We start from the raw sequence: 20,729 nt of genomic DNA on the forward strand, positions 1-20,729 counted from the left end.
TGGTGAGTAAGGGTGTGTGTGTGTACTAGGTTCTTTGCTTGGAGAGTGAAGAATGAGTGGAATAGATTACCAGAGATAGTTATGAATACCCCAACTGTAAGGATAGGTGTGATATGTGAATAATGGTTAGTGTGGGTCTTCTGCAATAAATCTTTAAACTCCATGGAGATGTATAATAATAATTATTATTATTGTTATACAGGTATAATTTATCTTAAGCTATGTAGGCAGTATAGCTTAAGATAAATTGTTTAAAACAGTGACATACTTTACATCACTGCTGCCTGGATACTATTCATAATTTTAACAGTTTAATTTTAATTTTTTTATATAAGATGCTACAAGAAACGAATATTACAATACGTAACATTTGCAGTTTCTGTATACTAATGCTAGAAGTATCAAGAACAAGAAGGAGAAGTTTTGGCACTGATTAGTGCAACATTGTCAAAAGTTATAGGCATTAGTGAGACTTAGCTAATAGCAGATGGTGTAATTACAGGGATAGAATGTGAAGGGTATAGTATTTTCAGGGAAGATAAAGAGGATGAGATGGGGGGAGGAATACTGCTGATGATAGCAGATGAATTGCAGCCAAAAAGAATAGGAGAGAGAGTTGGGAGGGTGGCTGTCCATTTGAAGTGATCTAGTGTGAGATCAAGGCCAATAAGACAAAATATGAAGTTAGTTGCTGCCGTAGAGCAGGGAGTTCCAGGGATGATCTAGAAGACATGCATCAGCAAATTAGTACAATGAGTCCAGTGGAGTGATTATTATGGGGAACTTCAACTGTGGAGATATAGATTGGAAGGAAGAAAGATCACGTGGCAGGAAGGAAATGGAGTTTATACACCTACTGAGAGATAATTATTTGAGGCAACATGCGATGGAGCAGACTCGGAATGTGAGAATATTGGACCTGGTCATAACATCAAACAATAGCTTCCTCGCTTCTTCCTCATTTACTGTAAGTAGTGCCTGCATGCACGTGAGTTTATTTTAAGTTCCTTTGAAGATGGCAATGTGACGTTGTCAAAATATTGGAAACATATATTAAAGTTTAATTTAATTTATATTCTAGTGTACATTGTGAATGCCTTAAGTTAGTTAATAATCATGTATAATCAATGTATAAGCCTTTCTACGAGAGAAGGAACTAGCCGAGCAGGCAGTAGAAAATCCCAAAGAATTCTTTCACTGTGTGGCAAGTAAGAGTAAATGACTATTTAAGAATAACTTTAATAAGTACTGATAGTCATGAGGTGACAGAAGCAGATAAAATTGCTGAGTTACTGATGAGTGACCTTTGCAAGTTTTTTTTTTTTTTTTTTTTTTTTTTATGTTGGACCCATATACAGGAGGTTGGTTGGTCAACCGTTAGTACCGTATATGGGTGGTGGGTTGCGAAAGGAGAAACTTGTTTACATAAGATTTGAACGCCTGTATGTCGTATTTCTTGGAAAATACATCTGGGGGGAAGACTGTACAACAATACTGCAGTAGCAGGGATGAATGAGGAGGAAAAGTAACTTGTTCTGTGGGTTTCGATGTGTACTGTGGAAGGATGTTGGGCGGCAGCCGTACATGTTTCAATGGGCTTAGTACAGGGTTGGGAAATTATTGATGCTGTTTCAGGTGAACATTTCCCATGGAAATATTTAGAATATACGGATTGCGGATACCAGGCATCTATGTGAAAGTGGGGGGAGTGAGTTGGTGAGGGATGGGTCATTTATTAGTCTAAACTAGACTTGATCATACAAGTAATGTTAATGCTGTGACATATGCGAAAGGGACTTATGTGGGAACAGAAGTGGATGAATTGGAGATTCTTAGAATATTGCAGAATCTCAATTATAAAATGGTGACAGAAGCAGATAAAATTGCTGAGGTACTGAGTGACCTTTGCAAGGATATATCATACAAGTCATGTTAATGCTGTTACATATGTGAAAGAGACTTATCTGGGAACAGAAGTGCATGAATTGGAGATTCTTAGGCTATTGCAGAATCTCAATTATAAAATCATGCAGCTGTGTGATTAGATTGGATATCAGCTTGCATTTTGCAGAAATGTGCAAGGAAACTGGCAATGCCTCTGATTAGGCTGTTTAATTTAAATCTCAGCTCTAGGAGAGTTTCAAGGGAGGGGAAAGAGGGCCAAATAAATCCCTTGCATAAGGGAGGTTCTAAGACTGCAGTAGCAAATTATATACCAATCAGTATCTCAGGAGTAGTGGTAAAATTACTGGAAAATTGGTCAAAAAGAGAATTTAAGAATGGGTGGATAATAATAACACAACATGGATTTCCGAAGGATCATTCATTCCTTGGTGATATTTATAATAGAGTGACAGCTGAGTTGGACAATGGAAATGGCTACATGATGATTCTGCTGCATTTGACAGAATAATATATAGACCTCTGTTAGGCAAATTAGAACAAATGGGAATGGATATGACACTGGTTATGTGGACAAGAGGATGGCTGCTGGACAGATATCAAAAAGTGGTATATGGATGACCAGAATCCAGTAGAAAGCAGGTGTATGGTGTTCCTCAAGGTTGCATGCTAGGACCACTATTGTTTAACATGTACATAAATGATATAGGAAGGTTGATATGATATTTATTCAGATACACACACACACACACACACACACACACACACACACACACACACATACAAAAATGATATATATTTAGTTGTTTGCTGATGATGCAAAATTAGGTTGAGTAATAGTTAATCAAAGCAATTTGGAGAGCTTCCAAGGCGATTTAAATAGGCTGTCGATATGAGCATAAGATAATGGGTATCAGTTTAATGTGAAGAAATGTTAAGTTATGCATTTTGGGATAAACAAATTACAAGCTTTGTTACCACATTGATGGAACTGTACTCCAGGAAATATATGAAGCTAGAGATTTAGGGGTTGTGGTAGACAGAAAGTTAAAGTTTAGAGGACATATTGCTAAAGTAGAACATAAGATTACTTGGCTAATAAAGCACACACTAACAAATAGAGATAAGGAAGTTGTTGTTTCACTTTATAAGGTCTTGATATCTCCACATCTGGATTACTGTGCTTGGGTCTTTGATCTCCTGGATTTCTTGGGAATGAGGAAGCGGTAGAACCTATACAATAATAATTTCTCATAAAATCTGATTTCTGAAATACTTGCCCTAATTACACTGAATCAAGTGTACAAAATTTTTCCATTCTATAGCACATATACATATATGCCCATACACACAAAAAGAAAAAAAAAAAAACAATAACATTAACCAGGCACTCTGTAAAACTTATAGCAACATAAACATTCTGTTCTTAGTATTAATAAATGCCAGGAAGAAATGCATATTTATGATTATGATTTGGTACATTTATTCAATGTTAATGAATGAACATGTGAAGAAGCCTAACACACCGAAGGCCAGGGTAACAGCAGGCAGACATGAGGCAGACACTGATGATATTGTTTCTGAGGTTATTTCTTCTTTTTATGGTTTTGTGAAGGGTAGATCATGCCTCAATAATTGCTCAGGTTTTATAACACATTGATGGCTGAACTGGATAAGGGTAATGGGTTTACAGTGATACTGCTGGACCTGGCTAAGGCATTTGACAGGATACCACATGGAATTCTAATCAGTAAACTGCAACATATGGGAATGGATATAGGTTTGGTGAGATGGATAGGAGGGTGGTTGGAGAGATACTTGAGAGTAGTTTACTCAGGAGTAGAGGCCAAAAGATGGCCTGTGACTAGTGGTGTGTTGCCTCAAAGTTCTGTTCTTGGACCAGTGCTGTTTAATTTGTTCATTAACGATATAAGGAAGGAACTGAGAGGAATGGTTCATTTGTTTGCTGATGATGCAAAATTGGGTAGGGCAATAGTGAATGCAGAAGATGTCAAAAATTTTGCAGGATGATTTGGATAGATTGGAGTTCTGGGCTAAGGAGAATGGATGTCAATTTAATGTGGCAAAATGTAAGGTTATGCATTTTGGGGTGAAAAGATTAGCAACAGTATACCACATTGGTGGAACTGTACTTCAGGAGACTGATGATGCCAGGGACTTGGGAGTGTTGATAGGGAAGAAGTTTAGGGGGAACATTGCAAAAGTGGCTAAATCAGCTCATCAACTCACTTGGTTGTTGAAAAATACTTTGACGAGCAGAGACAAGCAAGTTATTGTACCTCTGTACCGAGCCTTGATAAGACCTCATCTCGACTACTGTGCCAAGATTTGGTCACCTAGGTTTCTTCTTGGTGGAGAGGGTCCAGAGGCGAGTGACCAAGATGATAGCAGGTCTATGGAATGAACCTTATGAGAACAGGTTGAAGATTTGTGGGTTGCAGAAATTAGTTGATAGGCGGAAAAGGGGGAGATATGATTGAGACATTCAATTGCTGAAGGGTTTCTATAGGATTAATTCAGAGGATATTTTTGAGAACAGGACTGGTGGTGGGAGGACTAGGGGACATCCATGGAAGCTGGCCAAGAGTGTGATTAGTAAATGTGTTAGAGCTGGGTTTTTTACTTTTAGGGTGGTGAATGAGTGGAATAAGCTGCCAGAGTCTGTTGTGGGTGCTAGGACAGTGATTGAGTTCAAGGCAGAGTATGACAGATACTGTGTGAATGTCAAATAGTTGTGATGGACATGATGTTTAGGGCCTCCGTCGATGAGTCTGAGGCCTCCTTGGAGTCACCTGTAATAATAATAATAATAATAATGGATGAACAAAGGTACTCTTGCTTTGTTATTTTCATTGGGAGTTTATTTGAACATAATCCTTTCTTTTTCAAAGTAAGTAATCAGGGAAAAAGAAAAAAGAATGTTAAATTTAATATGAAATTATTTTACTTTAATGAATAAAATATGGGAGTTAGCAATAATTAAAAAAGTGTGAATAGTCTTTTCTTTTTTGACTCCTAAAAAGTGCCCCACCCATGTAAAATCTTTACAAAACTCCAATAAAAATGCGATATCTGAATTAAATTTAAATTGTAATAGTTATGTATTATGTGTGTGATTCATAATTGTCTTATGTGGATTAATGTATTATTTGTTAGGTATATTCTTTGCAAGTTAAAAAGGAAGAAGAATTATTAGTTCAACAGATGGAAAAAGCAGTAGTTAACCATACTAATATGTTTAGCAAGATGGAAATTCAATCAAAAAGAAAGAAAAAGAAAGACACTAAACGTAACATATTAAGGAAAGAAGAAGAACTGAAGCGAAAAAGCAAGCAAATACAGAAAGTAATATTGAAAATTGTTTTCCTTCATAGTTCATGGTGATCAGCATTCATTATTAAAAATCGTTAAAACAGCTACCATGTTATGGTAAAACTTCAGTTGAATATAAACCAAAATAATTACTCAACATTTTGAGACCTTCATATTAAATTCATCTGGAGTATATATGCATTTATACAAAGAAACAAGCTACATTACACTTTTCTGTTTTTGAGAGAAACTTGTGACATGGAATTAAGAATTATCAACACATTAGCATAAGAACAATATTTAATATATTGCCAGATATTTCAGTTTGAAAATAACAAACTATCATCAGCGGCTTGACACGAAACAGTCTTTTACAAGTTAGAATACAAACAATTGATCATTCAAAATTAGAACAATCTGCGTGATGTTACATCGCTAATCACGATATCATTTCACTGAAGAAATATAAACATTAGGGTGCAGAAATCAATTACATGTATAAGTTCACAATGTTATACATTTTGTAATATCATGTAGCTCGGTCTAATTTTAAATGATCAATTGTTTGTATTCTACCTTGTAAAAGACTGTTTCTTGTCAAGCCACTGATGATATTTTGTTATTTTCAAACTGAAATATCTGGCAATATATTAAATATTGTTCTTGTGCTAACGTGTTGATAATTCTTAAGCTACATTACAATCTACATGGTATGCAGATTACTAAATAATTACTAAAGGTTACAGTAATTTTGGTCAACTTTTAAAACTACTGACCTGACCTCTGGCATAATTATTAATTGACTTAAGGAATTCACAACGTACAATAGAATATAAATAAATAAAACTTTAATATATATTTCCAATATTTTGGCAACTGACCATTTTCAAAGGAACTTACAATAAAGACGCGTGCATGCAGGCACTATATACAGTAAATGAGGACGAAGCAGGAAGCTATCGTTTCCCCTAAAAGTCCTGATGGTGCCCCCTAGCGGGCTATGTAGGTATTCTTGGCCACTGGGCTGAAGGTCTCATGATGTATGTCTCCCAAATTTGGTGCTGTCTCATGCAACCAAATTTGTTGAAGTTTCGCATGTTTCTTAGGGCTGAGGCTGATTCCATGAAAAGTCTTTCAAACTTGAACTTGCTACGGTGTATTATTGTGGCTTTCTTCCACCGTATTCTGTGGCATGTATCCAGAGCATGGTCTGCAAGACCAGAGTGGCTATACTGGTGAAACCGGATGTAGTCCTTGTGTTCTGAAATTCTGATATTAGCTGTCAGAACAAATTTCAGAACAAAAGGACTACTTGTGGTTTCACCAGTATAGCCACTGTGGTCTTGCAGACCATGCTCTGGATACATGCCACAGAATATGGGGGAAGAAAGCCACAATAATACACAGTAGCAAGTTCAAGTTTGAAAGACTTTTCATGGAATCAGCCTCAGCCCTAAGAAACATGCCAAACCTCAACAAATTTGGTTGCATGAGACCTTCAGCCCAACAGCCAAGAATACCTACATAGCCCACTAGGGGACACCATCAGGACTTTTAGGAGAAACGATAGCTTCCTGCTTCATCCTCATTTACTGTATGTAGTGCCTGCGTGCACGTGTCTTTATTGTAAGTTCCTTTGAAAATGGCAACATGACGTTGCTGAAATATTGGAAATATATATTATAGTTTAATTTAATTATATTCTATTGTACATTGTGAATTCCTTAAGTTAATTAGTAATTATGTATAACCAGCGTATAAGCCTTTCTACGAGAATGACCTCTGGCAGAAACAAAATACCTTACTACATCAAATCTAGAGTCCTGTTATTATTATCTATTTATACTGCCCAAAACAATTACGGAATATTTTGGTTTACTTGTAAATTATAAAGTTATAAAAATAATTTACAAATGTAACATAATTTGTAATAAATATCGATTATTTAAACAATATCTCATCAATTACACCCTATCCATAAGTAAGAAATATTTATTCATGTATAAAGTATCCAATAGTTATAATTATTTGCAGAAATTTATAGTTATCCAACAGAAACTAAAATATCCCCTAATTGTTTTGAGCAGTGTAGTTACATATCATTAAGAGATATATTAAGCTAGAGAACAACATGCTTTCACATAATTACTCACATAAATTAGAACAAACGGTATGGATGGATGCCAATAAGAACTAAAATTATTGCTTAGAGTCTAAATTAAGGATTTGCTGGAAAACTTGAAGAACTTAATTTATTATTAAAATTATGGAAGCAACTACCGTGTTATAGTAAAACTTCAGTTTAATATAAACCAAAATAAAAGAACTTAAGTGGGCTGAATGTGTATTCAGATTCTTGGAATTTTTATGTCACCATTATTATTAAGATTAGGAGAGTTGATCAAAATTTCATAGGCTTCTTTAAATTTACATTCATACGAGGTTTTTGTATGATGTAAGGAACAGGTACATTTCATATGTGTAGGGTGTTAAGAGTCTCTGATTATTTCTAATAGCAGCACCTATCAACATGTAAACTATAATCCAACAGGATTAAGAAGAAACTGTTAAATTACTTAAGTCTGTCACTTCTTCACCATGAGATACTGTTAAAAACTGTTACCCCATTATGTCCACTCTCCCAGAATATATGGGGTTCCCAAAGTACATAAACATAACATTCTACTTTGGCCGATAGTTAGAGGTATAGACAGCCCAAATTATTACCTAGCCAAGAAATTCCCATCAACTCAAGAAGTTGGTAGGTCATTCTCCCTTCTATATAAAGAATACATAATACTTCATAAACAAAATTGAAAACATAATGCTCGGCAAAGATGATTTATTAGTCAGTTTTGACGTTTCTGCATTTTTCACAAATGTACAAATCAGTAATACAATTCTTCTCTTACAGAACAAATTTCTGCCCAACATTCTCTCTCTCCCCCCCCCCTCCACTTTTACATACTACGTTGGGTTACTTCATATAGCAAAATAATTTTTACCTACAAAAAGATGGTACAGCCATGGGCTCACCACTGTCCCCCCCCTCCCCAAGATGCTAACTTTTTTATGGAAGCTTTTGAGCAATGTGCTGTAGATTCCTTCACTTTAAAACCTACAGTTTGAGTTAGATACATTGACAATGTTTTTATTATCTAGCCAGTTAAACACCATCCTCAGCCACCTGAACAAACAACATGAGTGCGTACAATTTATTATTAAAATTGAAAATCAAAACTCATTTCCTTTCCTGGATACACTGAGCACACATCTTCCTTCAGGCAGTCTATCCTTTACTGTCTACCACAAGCCTACACATGCTATCTCTTATCAACACAACCTTGTCATTAACACCCTCAAAAACAGAGCCATAACAATTTGCTTGAACAACCTCTTAAACAGGAATTACAAATTATTAGCAATACATTTATAAATAATGGCTATAGCAAAAATACGATCAATAAAGTTCTTCAATCAAAAAATGCATATAATATAGATTACAGTAAAACCATAACTATTCCATACATTAAAGGATTGTAAATTGGCCTACCCTGGAGTATATCATATTGATTGCATTTGCAACTTATCTTATATTGGTGAAACTGGATGTACAATTTCTGTCTGTAAAGAAGAACACAAACGACACATTAAATTTAACAGTTTTGGTAAAGCAGACCTTTCAGATCACACTCTTAACGCCACCAAATTGATTGAAAAAGTACTTCCTTACATTATACAAAAACCTGGTATGAACACAAGTTTAAAGAAACATGTGATATTTTGATCAACCATCCTAATTTTAACAATAATGGTGGCATAAAAATCCCGAGAATTTGGATAGCACACATTCAGCACACTTAAGTTCTTCGGGTTTTCCAACAAACATTAGGACTCAAAGCAATAATTTCAGCTCTTATTGACCTCCATCTATACTGTTTTGTTCTAATTTATGTGAGTAATTATGTGAAAGCATGTTGCTCTTTAGCTTAATATATCTCTTAATGATTTGTAACTAAATAGATAATAAAGGCAGCCAGTCTCAAGTAGAGTAATGTGGGCAAATATGGGAATGGGGAACTGGACAATGAGACTTATTTGTGCCTATGGTCCCACAGAAGGTTCTACCAATGTAGAAGGGGAGGAATTTTTTGAGGCTTTAGAAAAAGTAACTGACACAATGAAAAGGAAAAGTTGGTCCTTGTTGGGTATCTAAATAGCAGAGTGGGAAATGATTATGAGACATAATAAAATATTTTGGGAAAATTTGGAGAAAAGAGCAAGGCCAATAATAATGGCAAATATCTGTTGGATTTCTGCTCAGGACATGGACTGGTTATTACTAACAGCATGTTCCAACATACAAATGTGCACAAATTCATATGGAGAGAAGAGGCAAGGAATAAAAGTCTCATTGACTATGTTATTGTTGATAGTGATGTTTTCTCCCTGGTGCAGGACACTAGAGTGTACAGAGGATTTGAAATTGGAAGTGATCACTATTTAGTCTTGAGCAGGATAAAATTGAAAAGAATAACATGTAAGAAAGTTTTAAAGCGAATAAAAGTTGAGCAGCTCTCAGATGTGAACTGTAGACTAAAATACACAAAGATTATTGAAGAAAAAATGAAAGAGTTTGAGAACAGGAATCAAACCTTGGAGATTCAGTGGCAAACTCTGAAGAAAACATTGATTGATTCAGGCAGAGAGGCATGTGGTGAGGTTGTCTGCAAGGATAAAAAATCAGAACTCCCTGGTGGACACAGGAAGGTAAAGAGGCAGCGAAGGAAAAAGAAGAAAGCATATCAAAAGTTCCTGTCAAATAAGTCAGCTTGTGCTCTTAGAGAATACAGACACAAATGCAAGAATGCTAAACACTGCGTAAAACTAGCTAAACAAAAGTGATGGGATGACTTTGGCAAGAATGTAGAAAATAAATATCAAAAAGGTGGCAAAAAATTTTGGAGGTTGTTGAAGAAGCTTAGGAATGGAGGAAAGAGTGCTGTAAAAGGAGTTACAGATGATAAAGGTGAAAAAGGGAGAAAAAGATATCCTTGAAGTATGGAGTAATTATTTTGAAAAACTGCTAAATGAAACAAGCAGTGAAGACAGCACAGTGGTAAAAACCACTGACCAGGCATGCAGTCAGGAATACATATCCATACTTGAAGTAGAAAAAGCCATCAAAGGCTTGAAATGTGGAAAGACAGCAGGAGTAGATGATATTCGACCAGAAATGCTTAAGTATGGTGGTATAAGAGTTTTACAGTGGCTGCACTGCATAGTTCAGAAAGCCTGGACAGAGGGACGAATTCCCGATGATTGGAGTAGAGCTCTCATAGTACCCATATATAAAAAGGGAAATAAAACTGAATGTGAGAATTACAGAGGTATTTCCCTACTGAGTGTTCCTGGCAAGATCTATGCAAGTATACTTGAGAAATGGTTGAGAAGAATTGTGGAAGAAAAGCTTGAAGAACAAGCTGGATTCAGGCCAAATAGAGGCTGTCAGGATCAGATCTTCACTTTACGACAAATAGTCGAGAAAGCATGGGAATATAACAAAGATCTGTATTTAAGTTTTGTCGATCTACAAAAGGCATATGACAAGGTGCCAAGAGGGAAGCTATTCAATACGCTACAGTTATATGATGTCAATGGGGCATTATATCAAGCAATACTTAGTCTTTATTTGAGTTGTAAGTCAGCAGTTAGAATTGAAAGAAGTACAGGAAGATGGTTTAATGTTAAATCTGGTGTGAGACAAGGATGTACATTATCCACTCTGTTATTCATTATCTATATGGATCACATTATGAAGGAAAGTGGTATTAAACATGGTATCAAAATTGGAGATGTTAATGTCAGCTCTTTGCTTTATGCAGATGATGTTATACTTCTAAATAAATCTGCTACAAGTCTGGAAGATTCTCTGACTAAATTGAATAACTCTTGTAATAGATATGGTATGAAGCTCAGCAATAAAAAGACAAAGACAATGAAAATAGGCAGAATCATTGAAAATGTCAACTGTGTTGTGAATGGAGAACCTGTGGAACAAGTAAAACGTTTCAGCTACTTTGGCATGAACTTTACTGAAGATGGTAAATCAAATATGGAAATAGACAACAGAATAAATAAAGCTGGTATAGTAGGAAGTCAATTGAATAAATTCATGTGGAATAAGAGAGAAATTAGTCGGAACACTATATTAGCCGTATACAAGACAGCGTTTGTTCAAACCAGTTTTAACTTATAGATCTGAGAGCTAGGTCAGAAGTAAAACACTTGACCAATGACTAGAGACCGCAGATATGAGAGTCCTGAGAAAGATTAGAGGCGTGAACAGATGGCATCAATGGCAATATCATATTAAAAATGAGGATATTAGGAAAGAACTTGACATTGTCAGCATCCAGGAATGCTTTAGCAGAGCTAATCTCAGGTGGTATGGTCACTTAAACAGAATGGGCGAAGAAAGATTAGCAAAACAAGTGTTCTCTGCCAGGTTGGCAGCAGAACAACCCAGAAGAAGACCAAGATATAGGTGGATTGATACTGTACAAAGTGCCTTAGACGATAGAAATATAAGATCTGATAATGTTGGCACCTTGACAAGTAACAGACTGATTTAGAGGAAAATAGTAGATAGGAAGTTAGTAATGATATAAATTTTTCATGTAATACTATCATATCCTGTACACCCCTTGAGGGTACATGGCAGGAATTTGTTGATGATGATGATAATAACATGACTCTAGCTTTGATATAGTAAAGTTTTTTTTTTTTCCACAAGAGGTCAGGCCAATAGTTTTAATGGTTGACCAGATTACTGTAACTTTAGCTTACCATGTTGGAAGTTCTTTCCCTCTTCATTAGACTATAATAAATTGAGTTTAATTCTTATCCAAGTGTAAGCAAACATAGTTTGCGCCTGAAGTATCTTCAGGACTGAGGCAACTCGTTGTAAAGGTGGACTAAGCTCTCATCACTTGTCTTAGTATCTCCCATAATGCAAAGCACATCTCGTTCATCTCGGTCAAAACCAGCCTTCCCTTAATGCATAGCATTAAGGGAAGGCTGGTTTTGACCTCTGTTTAGGTCTCGTCAGTGGGTGCCATACTCAGAGGTGGTTTTTGTGTGCTTACACTTAAGGATTAAACTAAATTTATTATAGTCTAACCAAGTGGAAGAAAGAAAGAAGAAGTTAGCAAACTAGCAGGCGAATGCAACTTTGATCCCGGAAACATCATCAGATGTCATCGATTTGGTCCCGTAAACAGAAGAAAGGACGGAACGAACTATCCACGTCTCGTCAAAGTGATCTGCGATATACTGACAAACAAAAATTAATAATGGCGATAAATAGCAAGCTAAAGGACAGTATCACGTGTACATGCTTGACCTGACTTAACCTTTGAACAAACACACCAACTCCGAAAACAGCTAGAAGAAAAACACCAGAATGGAGACAGCAGCTGGACCATAGACTACAAACAAACCAAACTAGTGCAAAAACCAAGTGATGCCACTAGCAGCCACCAAGGAGATCAGTATGCAGGCACTGCATAGGAAACGTGCAAGACCCCCAGTGGTCAAAGCCATTTCCGCACAGACCCTTGCATATTCACTACACCAACACCCGTGGTCTCAACTCCAGCCTTAATAGCATTCACTATCATCTACAGTCAACCAAACCCCACCTACTCTTCTTAACAGAAACACAAATTTCACCTTCCCCCAGCACCATCCATCTCAACCATCCAAATTATTCACTATTTAATTCTTTCGACCCAAGGGTGGTGTGTGTGCATATATCCGCTCTGACATACCCTGCTAGAGAGCACCTAACCTTGAATCGCCCAACTTTGACCTTCTTTGGCTAAAAATATCTCTTTCCTACTCAGTCAAATTCATCTGCTGTCTCTATCACTCTCCCAGTGCCACCAACCACTCCGAGCTCTTTAACTTCCTCTCCTCAAAAGTTGATTTCCTTCAGTCCCACTATCCTAATAGTGAAATCATCCTCCTAGGTGATTTTAATGTTCATAACACCAACTGGCTTTCCTCTTCCAGTTGTACAGATCTTGCAGGCAGAGATGTCGAAATCTTTGCCATCACCAACGACTTTACACAAATTGTTCACAAGCCAACCAGAATACCAGATAATCCAAATCACTCCCCAAATACCCTAGACCACTTCTTTACAAACAATCCTTCCAAATATACAGTGAATGTAGTGAGCCCCCCCCTGGGTAATTCTGACCACAGCCTAGTGCTCATCTCCTGCCCAATGCAACAACGCTCACACAGTCACACCTGCACAAGAATAGTCTGGCATTACAAAGTGCTAAATGGGACAGCCTCCGAGACTACTATGCTTCATTCCCATGGTTGGACTACTGTTTGCAGTCTTCCAATCCTAACATATGCACCGAACACACATCACTGAAATAATCCTCACTGGCATGATAACATACATTCCCTGCACCACTCTGAACTGCTGTCCCCTATCCAAACCCTGGTTCTCCAAAAAATGTGCCAAGACTGTGCAAACAAAAAATCAGGCATACCACAACTGGCTCAAATTAAGAACACCAACCTCGTTCAGTACCTATACTGAAGCCCGAAACAGATGCAAAAAAAGTATCAATGATTCCAAAACAGAATTTGAACGGGCAAAAAGCAGGAAGCTTGCAGCCTGTCCTAGCGGCAGCCATGCCTTTTGGTCTTTCGCCAAAGCAATTGGTCCCAACTTTTGCCCTACACTACTCCCCCCCCCCCCGCTATCATACCCAAATGGCTCAATTGCAACATCACCCACAGAAAAAGCTAATCTCCTGGCTTCACACTTTGCCTCCAATGCACACATAACTAACAATGGCAAAAGTCCCCCAGTCATTCCAACTGCCAAACACACAATGCTCCCCATATCCTTTTGCCAGAAAGAGATCATAAACCTGTTGTCAAAATTAGACACAAAAAAAGCCCCTGGCCCTGATGGCATTCCTCCAATTGTCCTGAAAGTCTGTGCAGCAGAACTGACTCCTATCCTATGCTGTCTATACACACTCTCCTACTCCACCAGTATATATATCCCAAAGCCTGGAAATTGGCCTATATTCAACTCATTCCCAAAAAGGATAACAAATCGCTGCCATCGAACTACTGCCATATCTCACTCACCTCAGTCCTATCTAAAGTGATGGAGAAAACCATTAATTCTCAACTCCTACTCTACCTTGAAGGCACCCAACTATTAAACGACCACCAGTATGGATTCCATCAATGCCGATCAACAGGTGACCTGCTGTCATATATCACCCATCTCTTGACATATGCCATGGAAAAATTTGGTGAATCCCAAGTAGTCGCACTTGATATCTCTAAAGCCTTTGACTGGGTCTGGCACAAAGGCTTATTAAGCAAACTCCCATCATTTGAACTGTCTCAGGACTTCTGCAGATGGATTGCCAACTTCCTGTCTGGACGCACACTATGTGTGATGGTAGATGGCTCCCTATCCTCCCACTATCCAACAAATGCCGGGGTCCCACAAGGTTCATTTCTCTCACTGACCCTCTTCCTTCTATACATCAATGACCTACTTCAGTTGACCTCCAACCCAATACACAGTTTTGCAGATGACAGCACATCTCACTCCTCCCTTACATTTGATAAACCTCACCCTGTACAACTCACTTCAACCCACAGAACATCAACCACAACTTCCCTTAACGCAGACCTCCAAAACATCCTCCGATGGAGCTCAGATAACCTCGTCAACTTCAATGCTAGTAAAACCCAGTTCTGTCTTATTTCACACACAAAAAAAGAACCTTTTTCCCCCAGTATTATTTTCGATAACATTCAAATTCCCAGATAAGATGAAATCTCTCTTCTTGGAATTACCATGACATCAGGCTTCTCCTGGCACAAACACATCACAACCATTGCATCCTCAGCTTCCAAAAAACTAGGCTTTCTATTTCACTCAAGATGCTACTTCACTTCAAAGCAACTGTTAACCCTATACAAATCACAAATCCGCCCAGCTATCGAATACTGTTCTCACATTTGGAGTGGGGCTCCTAAAAGCTCCCTCAAAATACTTGACGCAATACAGAGGAGAGCAATTAGACTGATAAATGATCCATCTCTTATTGACTCCCCCCCCCCCCACACACACACTCTCACATAGATGCTTAGTCTCTGCAATTTGTATATTCTACAAATATTTTTATGGAAAATGCTCATCTGAAACAACATCAATAATTTCCCCACTCTCTACTAAACCCATTGGAACACGTACATCCACCTCCCAACACCCCTTCACAATACACCTCGAAACCCACAGAACAAGTTTCTTTTCCTCCTCCTTCATCACTGCTACTGCTGCACTGTGGAACAATCTTTCCCCTGATGTATTTCCCAAGGAATACAATATACAGGCTTTTAAATCGAATGTTAACAAGTTCCTCCTCTCCCATCCCGCTACCCGTATATGGTACTAAAGTACTATAGGTTGAACAGCCAACCTCTCGTCCATGGGCCCAACATAAAAATAAAAAAAAAGTGGAAAAAACTTCCAGCATCTTTCTCTAAATCCAGAGTAATTTAATAATAAGGTGAGACACCTTTTGGCAATTCGTATAGGTAAATATGACTTCTCCATTACTTCCCCAGTGATACTGGGGTGGAAGTAATGGAGAAGTAGTATCACTACCTCTGGGTCTGGCTCCCACTGACGAGACCTCAATAAAAGTTTAAACCAGTCTGGGTAGTGGCCTTTCCCTTAATGCATAGCATTATACATATCCACAAGGAGATGTGCTTTGCATTATTGGAGATACTAAGACAAGTGATGAGAGCTTATCCACCTTTACCATAAGTTGCCTCAGTCCTGAAGATATTTCAGGTGCAAACTTTGTTTGCTTACTCTTAGATAAGAGATTAAACTAAATTTATTTTAGCATACCATGTCGATTGTAATGTAGCTTGTTTCTTTGTATATATATATGTATATACTCCAGATGACGACCTTGATATTAAGGTTGAAGCTTCAAGTGATTATTTTGTTTTATGTTAAACTGAAGTTTTACTATAACACGGTAGTTGTTTCCATAATTTTTAATAATGAATATTGAAATTTTGTTTACTCTTGATTTTAAAATATTAGAAATAAAAACATTAGTATTAACCACTGTATCGGCCATGACACGAGTACACCTCACTAAAAATATGGATGTGAAGTATTCATTGAAATTTAAATTACATTTGGATACCACTGAAATAATATTTGGATATTATTGAAATAACATAGAAATGAAGCATAAAGTATTTGATATGCTTCATAATATGGCTGGTTGAGTGGTTAAGAGAATATGTTTTGTCAAATGAGTTAATTTTTGAAATATTTGATATGAAGAACATTTCTCGAGCTTTTCTGTTATTATTGTCTGCTCAACAGTAAGTGATGATAAAGTTCATCATTGTTAGCAAAACCAAAATTCCACATTTTGACATCAGCTGCTTATCATGATTAAGCTGTTGATGCCAGCAGCTTATAATAATACACTGCTGATGTCAAAATGTGGAATTTTGGTTTTGGTAACAATTCTGAACTTTATAATCACTTACTGTTGAGCAGACAATAATAACTGAAAAGCTTGATCCTCTCTAATAAGTTTCTGCATTAGACTTTTTCATAGGTATTTTCATGGGTGCTACTCCACCGGACTGGCGACTACCATTCTCCACCTTTCTTTTGCAGATGCTTGTGTAAGAACATGGGAATCTTCTATCAACATCCATAAACAGTTCAGCATCAAACTTATTATTATTACACCCTCCATGGAGTTAACAGACTCACCGTGGGAGGTTCATTCAACTGACAACATACGAGGGTAGTATGATTTACCCTCGTATAATTTACGAGGGTAAATGAAAATCTGATGCACAGGCACATGTCCAAACTGATTCTTTGTGGTGAATAAGGCAATTCCTTTTTAATCAGGAGTGGACACACAGAGCATTTGCTTCCAAAGGTTTCATTTGGCAGACCAGATGGGAGGAGTTATAGTAATTACAGCTCTTCTAACTAAAGCCAGTAGAGTCATAACCTAGATGCTTCATGAAATTTAAAAATATCCCTCTTTAAAAAACATGTAATGAACAAACCCATGATTTACTTCAGTGAAAACATTACAACAAATTTTCCCAGCCCAAGTATAAAAAACAATCTTTTCCCAGTTTTGAATTTAGTAAAACATATTATGCTTAATCAAGTGAAACAGTTATTTTTTTTTCCTTTCAGTGTAGTATCACAGAATTTCTATTTATATTTTTATGATTACTTTCTGTGTATTTTTGCAAAATCCACCGAGCTTTGTTCAGTGGGATGTCGAAAATTTCGGAAAGCGTATTCACTCCTCTAGAGACCACTGACAAGATGAAGAAGGACAAAACATAAGGCTGTTTTAAAACAAATTGGTTGAATGTTGGACTCATTCAGACAATATACTGTACCAACTATAACAGCAGATGAGTTTTGCAAATATTTAGTTAGGCTAAGTGATCATAAAAACTAATTGGAAACAATACTATTTGTAATACTATTAACAAAATGGACAGTTGAATGTTTATGGATTATTTCTTCAAAAAATTATTCATTAGTGGTTCTTGCTAATAAGAACAGTTGGGAGATGGGGGTGATGATGCTTGTCCTGCAGCATTCAAAGATGAGGCAGTACAGTAGTATGAAGTTTTTTTTTTTTTAATTCCTGTATTTTCCTGTATACCTTTTTTTAAAAAAAGTATACAGGAATCTTAAATGATTTTTTTTTTAGATTTGTTTGAAGCAGCTATGAAGAATATTGCATACTCCTGCTATGCATGTGTGGAGCAGGAGGCGTTTTATTTTAATCAGATTGAATCCTATATTTGGCTGACAAGGAACTGTTTAGAGTTGTCATGATTGATTGTCACTTATATTAAAAATCATATACTGCATCTGTGCTTATTTAAAAAGAAACAAAAATGGTGACAGGACAGGCATTTTAAACTGAACACACTATCCTTTATTTAAAAAAAATCTTTTTTTTTTTTGAGGTTTTACTAGTTTAATAGCACTGAAAGCATTGTTTTTGACCACATACACACTAGTTCTGTTACCATATCTTTCAATGATCAATGAGTGATAAACATAGCTTACCAATCTCGTGACTTGCTGTAGTAAGACAAATTTTGCATAACTGCAGAGCACTATTAGTAAATAATAATTTAATTTGTATATATTTGGGGGAGAGGGAGGCAGTTTCACTTATACCTTCCATCCATGCAACCATTTCAGCCAAATGTTTTATTTATTATTATTATTATTCTCCTGCCCTCCATGGAGTCATAAGACTCATCGTGGGAGGTCAGCACTAGACAAGAACAACAACATAGTCTATCATACTGCTTCTGCCACTCTCCATGCAAAAAAACTTACTTCTTACCCCTTTACTTACTACTTCCTGTTGTAACTTCCAGGGATAGACCTTTGTATCATAAAATTTTGATAATAACCTTTCAACAGATTAAATGTCTCAATCATGTCCCTTTTCTATCCACTGAACTTAGTTTGCATGCCTTCAGTCCTCATAATCAAAATTATACTCTTCTGATATCACTTTTGTTATCTATTTTGTTACCCTCTCAAAGGTTATTTCTTCCCTTTCGAATTCTGCTAAACAGATATCCAGTGAATAGATCCGAGCACAGAAATCTAGATGTGGTCTGATCAAAACTTTATATAATTATTATTATTATTATTATTATGGACTACTCCAGAGTCCTTAGATTCATCAAGGGCCCTAAACATCATGTTAAGCACTATCCAACATTTGCAATGTATCATACTTTGCTGTGAACTTTGCAATAAAAACTAACAAGTGCTTCGCATTGAGTGTTCACTGAACTTTCAACTTCTTTCTCCCATTTCATGTAAACACCAATTAAGTCATAATGCCAAAGAGATGTTCAAACTGATATTATTTTCAGTTCTGATTAAATATCACAGTTGTGGCACCCACAACAGACTCTGGCAATATATTCTACTCATTTACCACTCTCCGAGAAATCTAGTCCTGACACCCCTGCTAACTATACTTTTGCTTAGTTTCCAAGGATGCCCTCTAGTTCTCCCACCACTAGACCTGTTCTGAAAAATTTCCTCTGTATTAATCTTGTAAATCCTCTTCAGCAATTTGTATGTCTCAATCACATCATCCCTTTTTTGCCTGTCAACCAATTTCTATAATCCACAAATCTTCATCTTGTCATAATAAGGTTCATTCCATAGACCTGTTACCATCTTGGTCACTTGCTTGTGGATCATCTCCACCTCCTCCTTATCCCAAAGAAACCCCAGTGAGCAGATCTGCACACAGTAGTCAAGATGGGGCTTACCAAGGCTCTATAAAGAGGTATAATAACCTGCTTGTCTCTGTTCATCAGAGTATTCTTCAGTGCCCTGATAAGCAGAGTATTCTTCATTGGATTACTTCAATACCCAGGATATTGAAGTAATCTGATCAGCTACTTTAGTCGCTTTTGCAATATGCCCTCTAAACTTTAACTTCCTATCCACTACCACTCCCAAGTCACTCTGGTTTCATCAATTTCCTAAAATACATCCATCAACGTGGTACAGAGCTGGTAATATTTTCACCCCAAAAAGCATAATCTTGGACTTTGCCACATTAAACTGACATCCATTCTCCTTTGCCCAGACTGTCAGTCTATTCAAATCATCCTGCAAAATTTTAGCATCATTTTTATTTACCTGTTGCTGTACCCAATTTTGCATCATCGGCAAACAACTGAATAGTTCCTCTCAGATCCTTACATATATCATTAATGTACAAATTAAATAGTAGATATCTCTTTCTATCAACCACCCTCTTATCCACTTCACCAACTCTATATCTATCCTCATGTGCTGCAATTTATTCATTAGAATTCCATGTGGTATCCTATCAAAAGCCTTTGCAAAGTCCAGCAGTATCACTATGAACCCATTACCTTTATCCAGTTTAGCTGTTACTGTATTATAAAACGTGAGCACGTTACTGAGGCATGACATACTGTTCACAAAACTTTGTTGCCCTCCATACATACTATCCCATTTCTGTCTATCCATTCCTGTATATTGCTCTTGGCCAACTTCTCCAGTGCCTTGACTATGACTCCTGATATGCTGATCAGCTAGTAATTTGATACATCAGTCTTGGAGTCTCTTTTATGCAGTGGGACTATTTTCCCTCTTTCCACACTTTGGGACTAACCAAGAGCCAAGACTTAGATTAAACAACATGGTCAAAGGCACTGCCAATTCTAGGGAATTGGCAGTGCCTTCTCATAAAACTCAACGTGGTATACCATCTAATCCCTTAGCTGTATTCACATCGAGGTTCTGTAATAGACTATGCACCTCCAGTTCATTTACCTCA

At 36.9% G+C, this 20,729-nt stretch overlaps 1 protein-coding gene across 1 annotated transcript in view; it reads left to right on the forward strand.

Moving 5' to 3' along the window:
* LOC150097286 (coiled-coil domain-containing protein 40-like) overlaps positions 1–20,729 on the forward strand; it is a 298,600-nt gene that overhangs the window by 225,377 nt on the left and 52,494 nt on the right. Inside the window, exon 16 of the mRNA XM_090406906.1 lies at positions 5,080–5,268. Within this exon, the coding sequence (XP_090263032.1) occupies positions 5,080–5,268 (189 nt within the window). The remainder of the gene's footprint in view (positions 1–5,079; positions 5,269–20,729) is intronic.

The sequence above is a fragment of the Typopeltis vanoorti genome, chromosome 17 (genome assembly GCF_054136105.1).
Source record: "Typopeltis vanoorti isolate ZY-2024b chromosome 17, IOZ_Tvanoo_1.0, whole genome shotgun sequence".
In the NCBI taxonomy this organism is placed as follows: domain Eukaryota; kingdom Metazoa; phylum Arthropoda; class Arachnida; order Uropygi; family Thelyphonidae; genus Typopeltis; species Typopeltis vanoorti.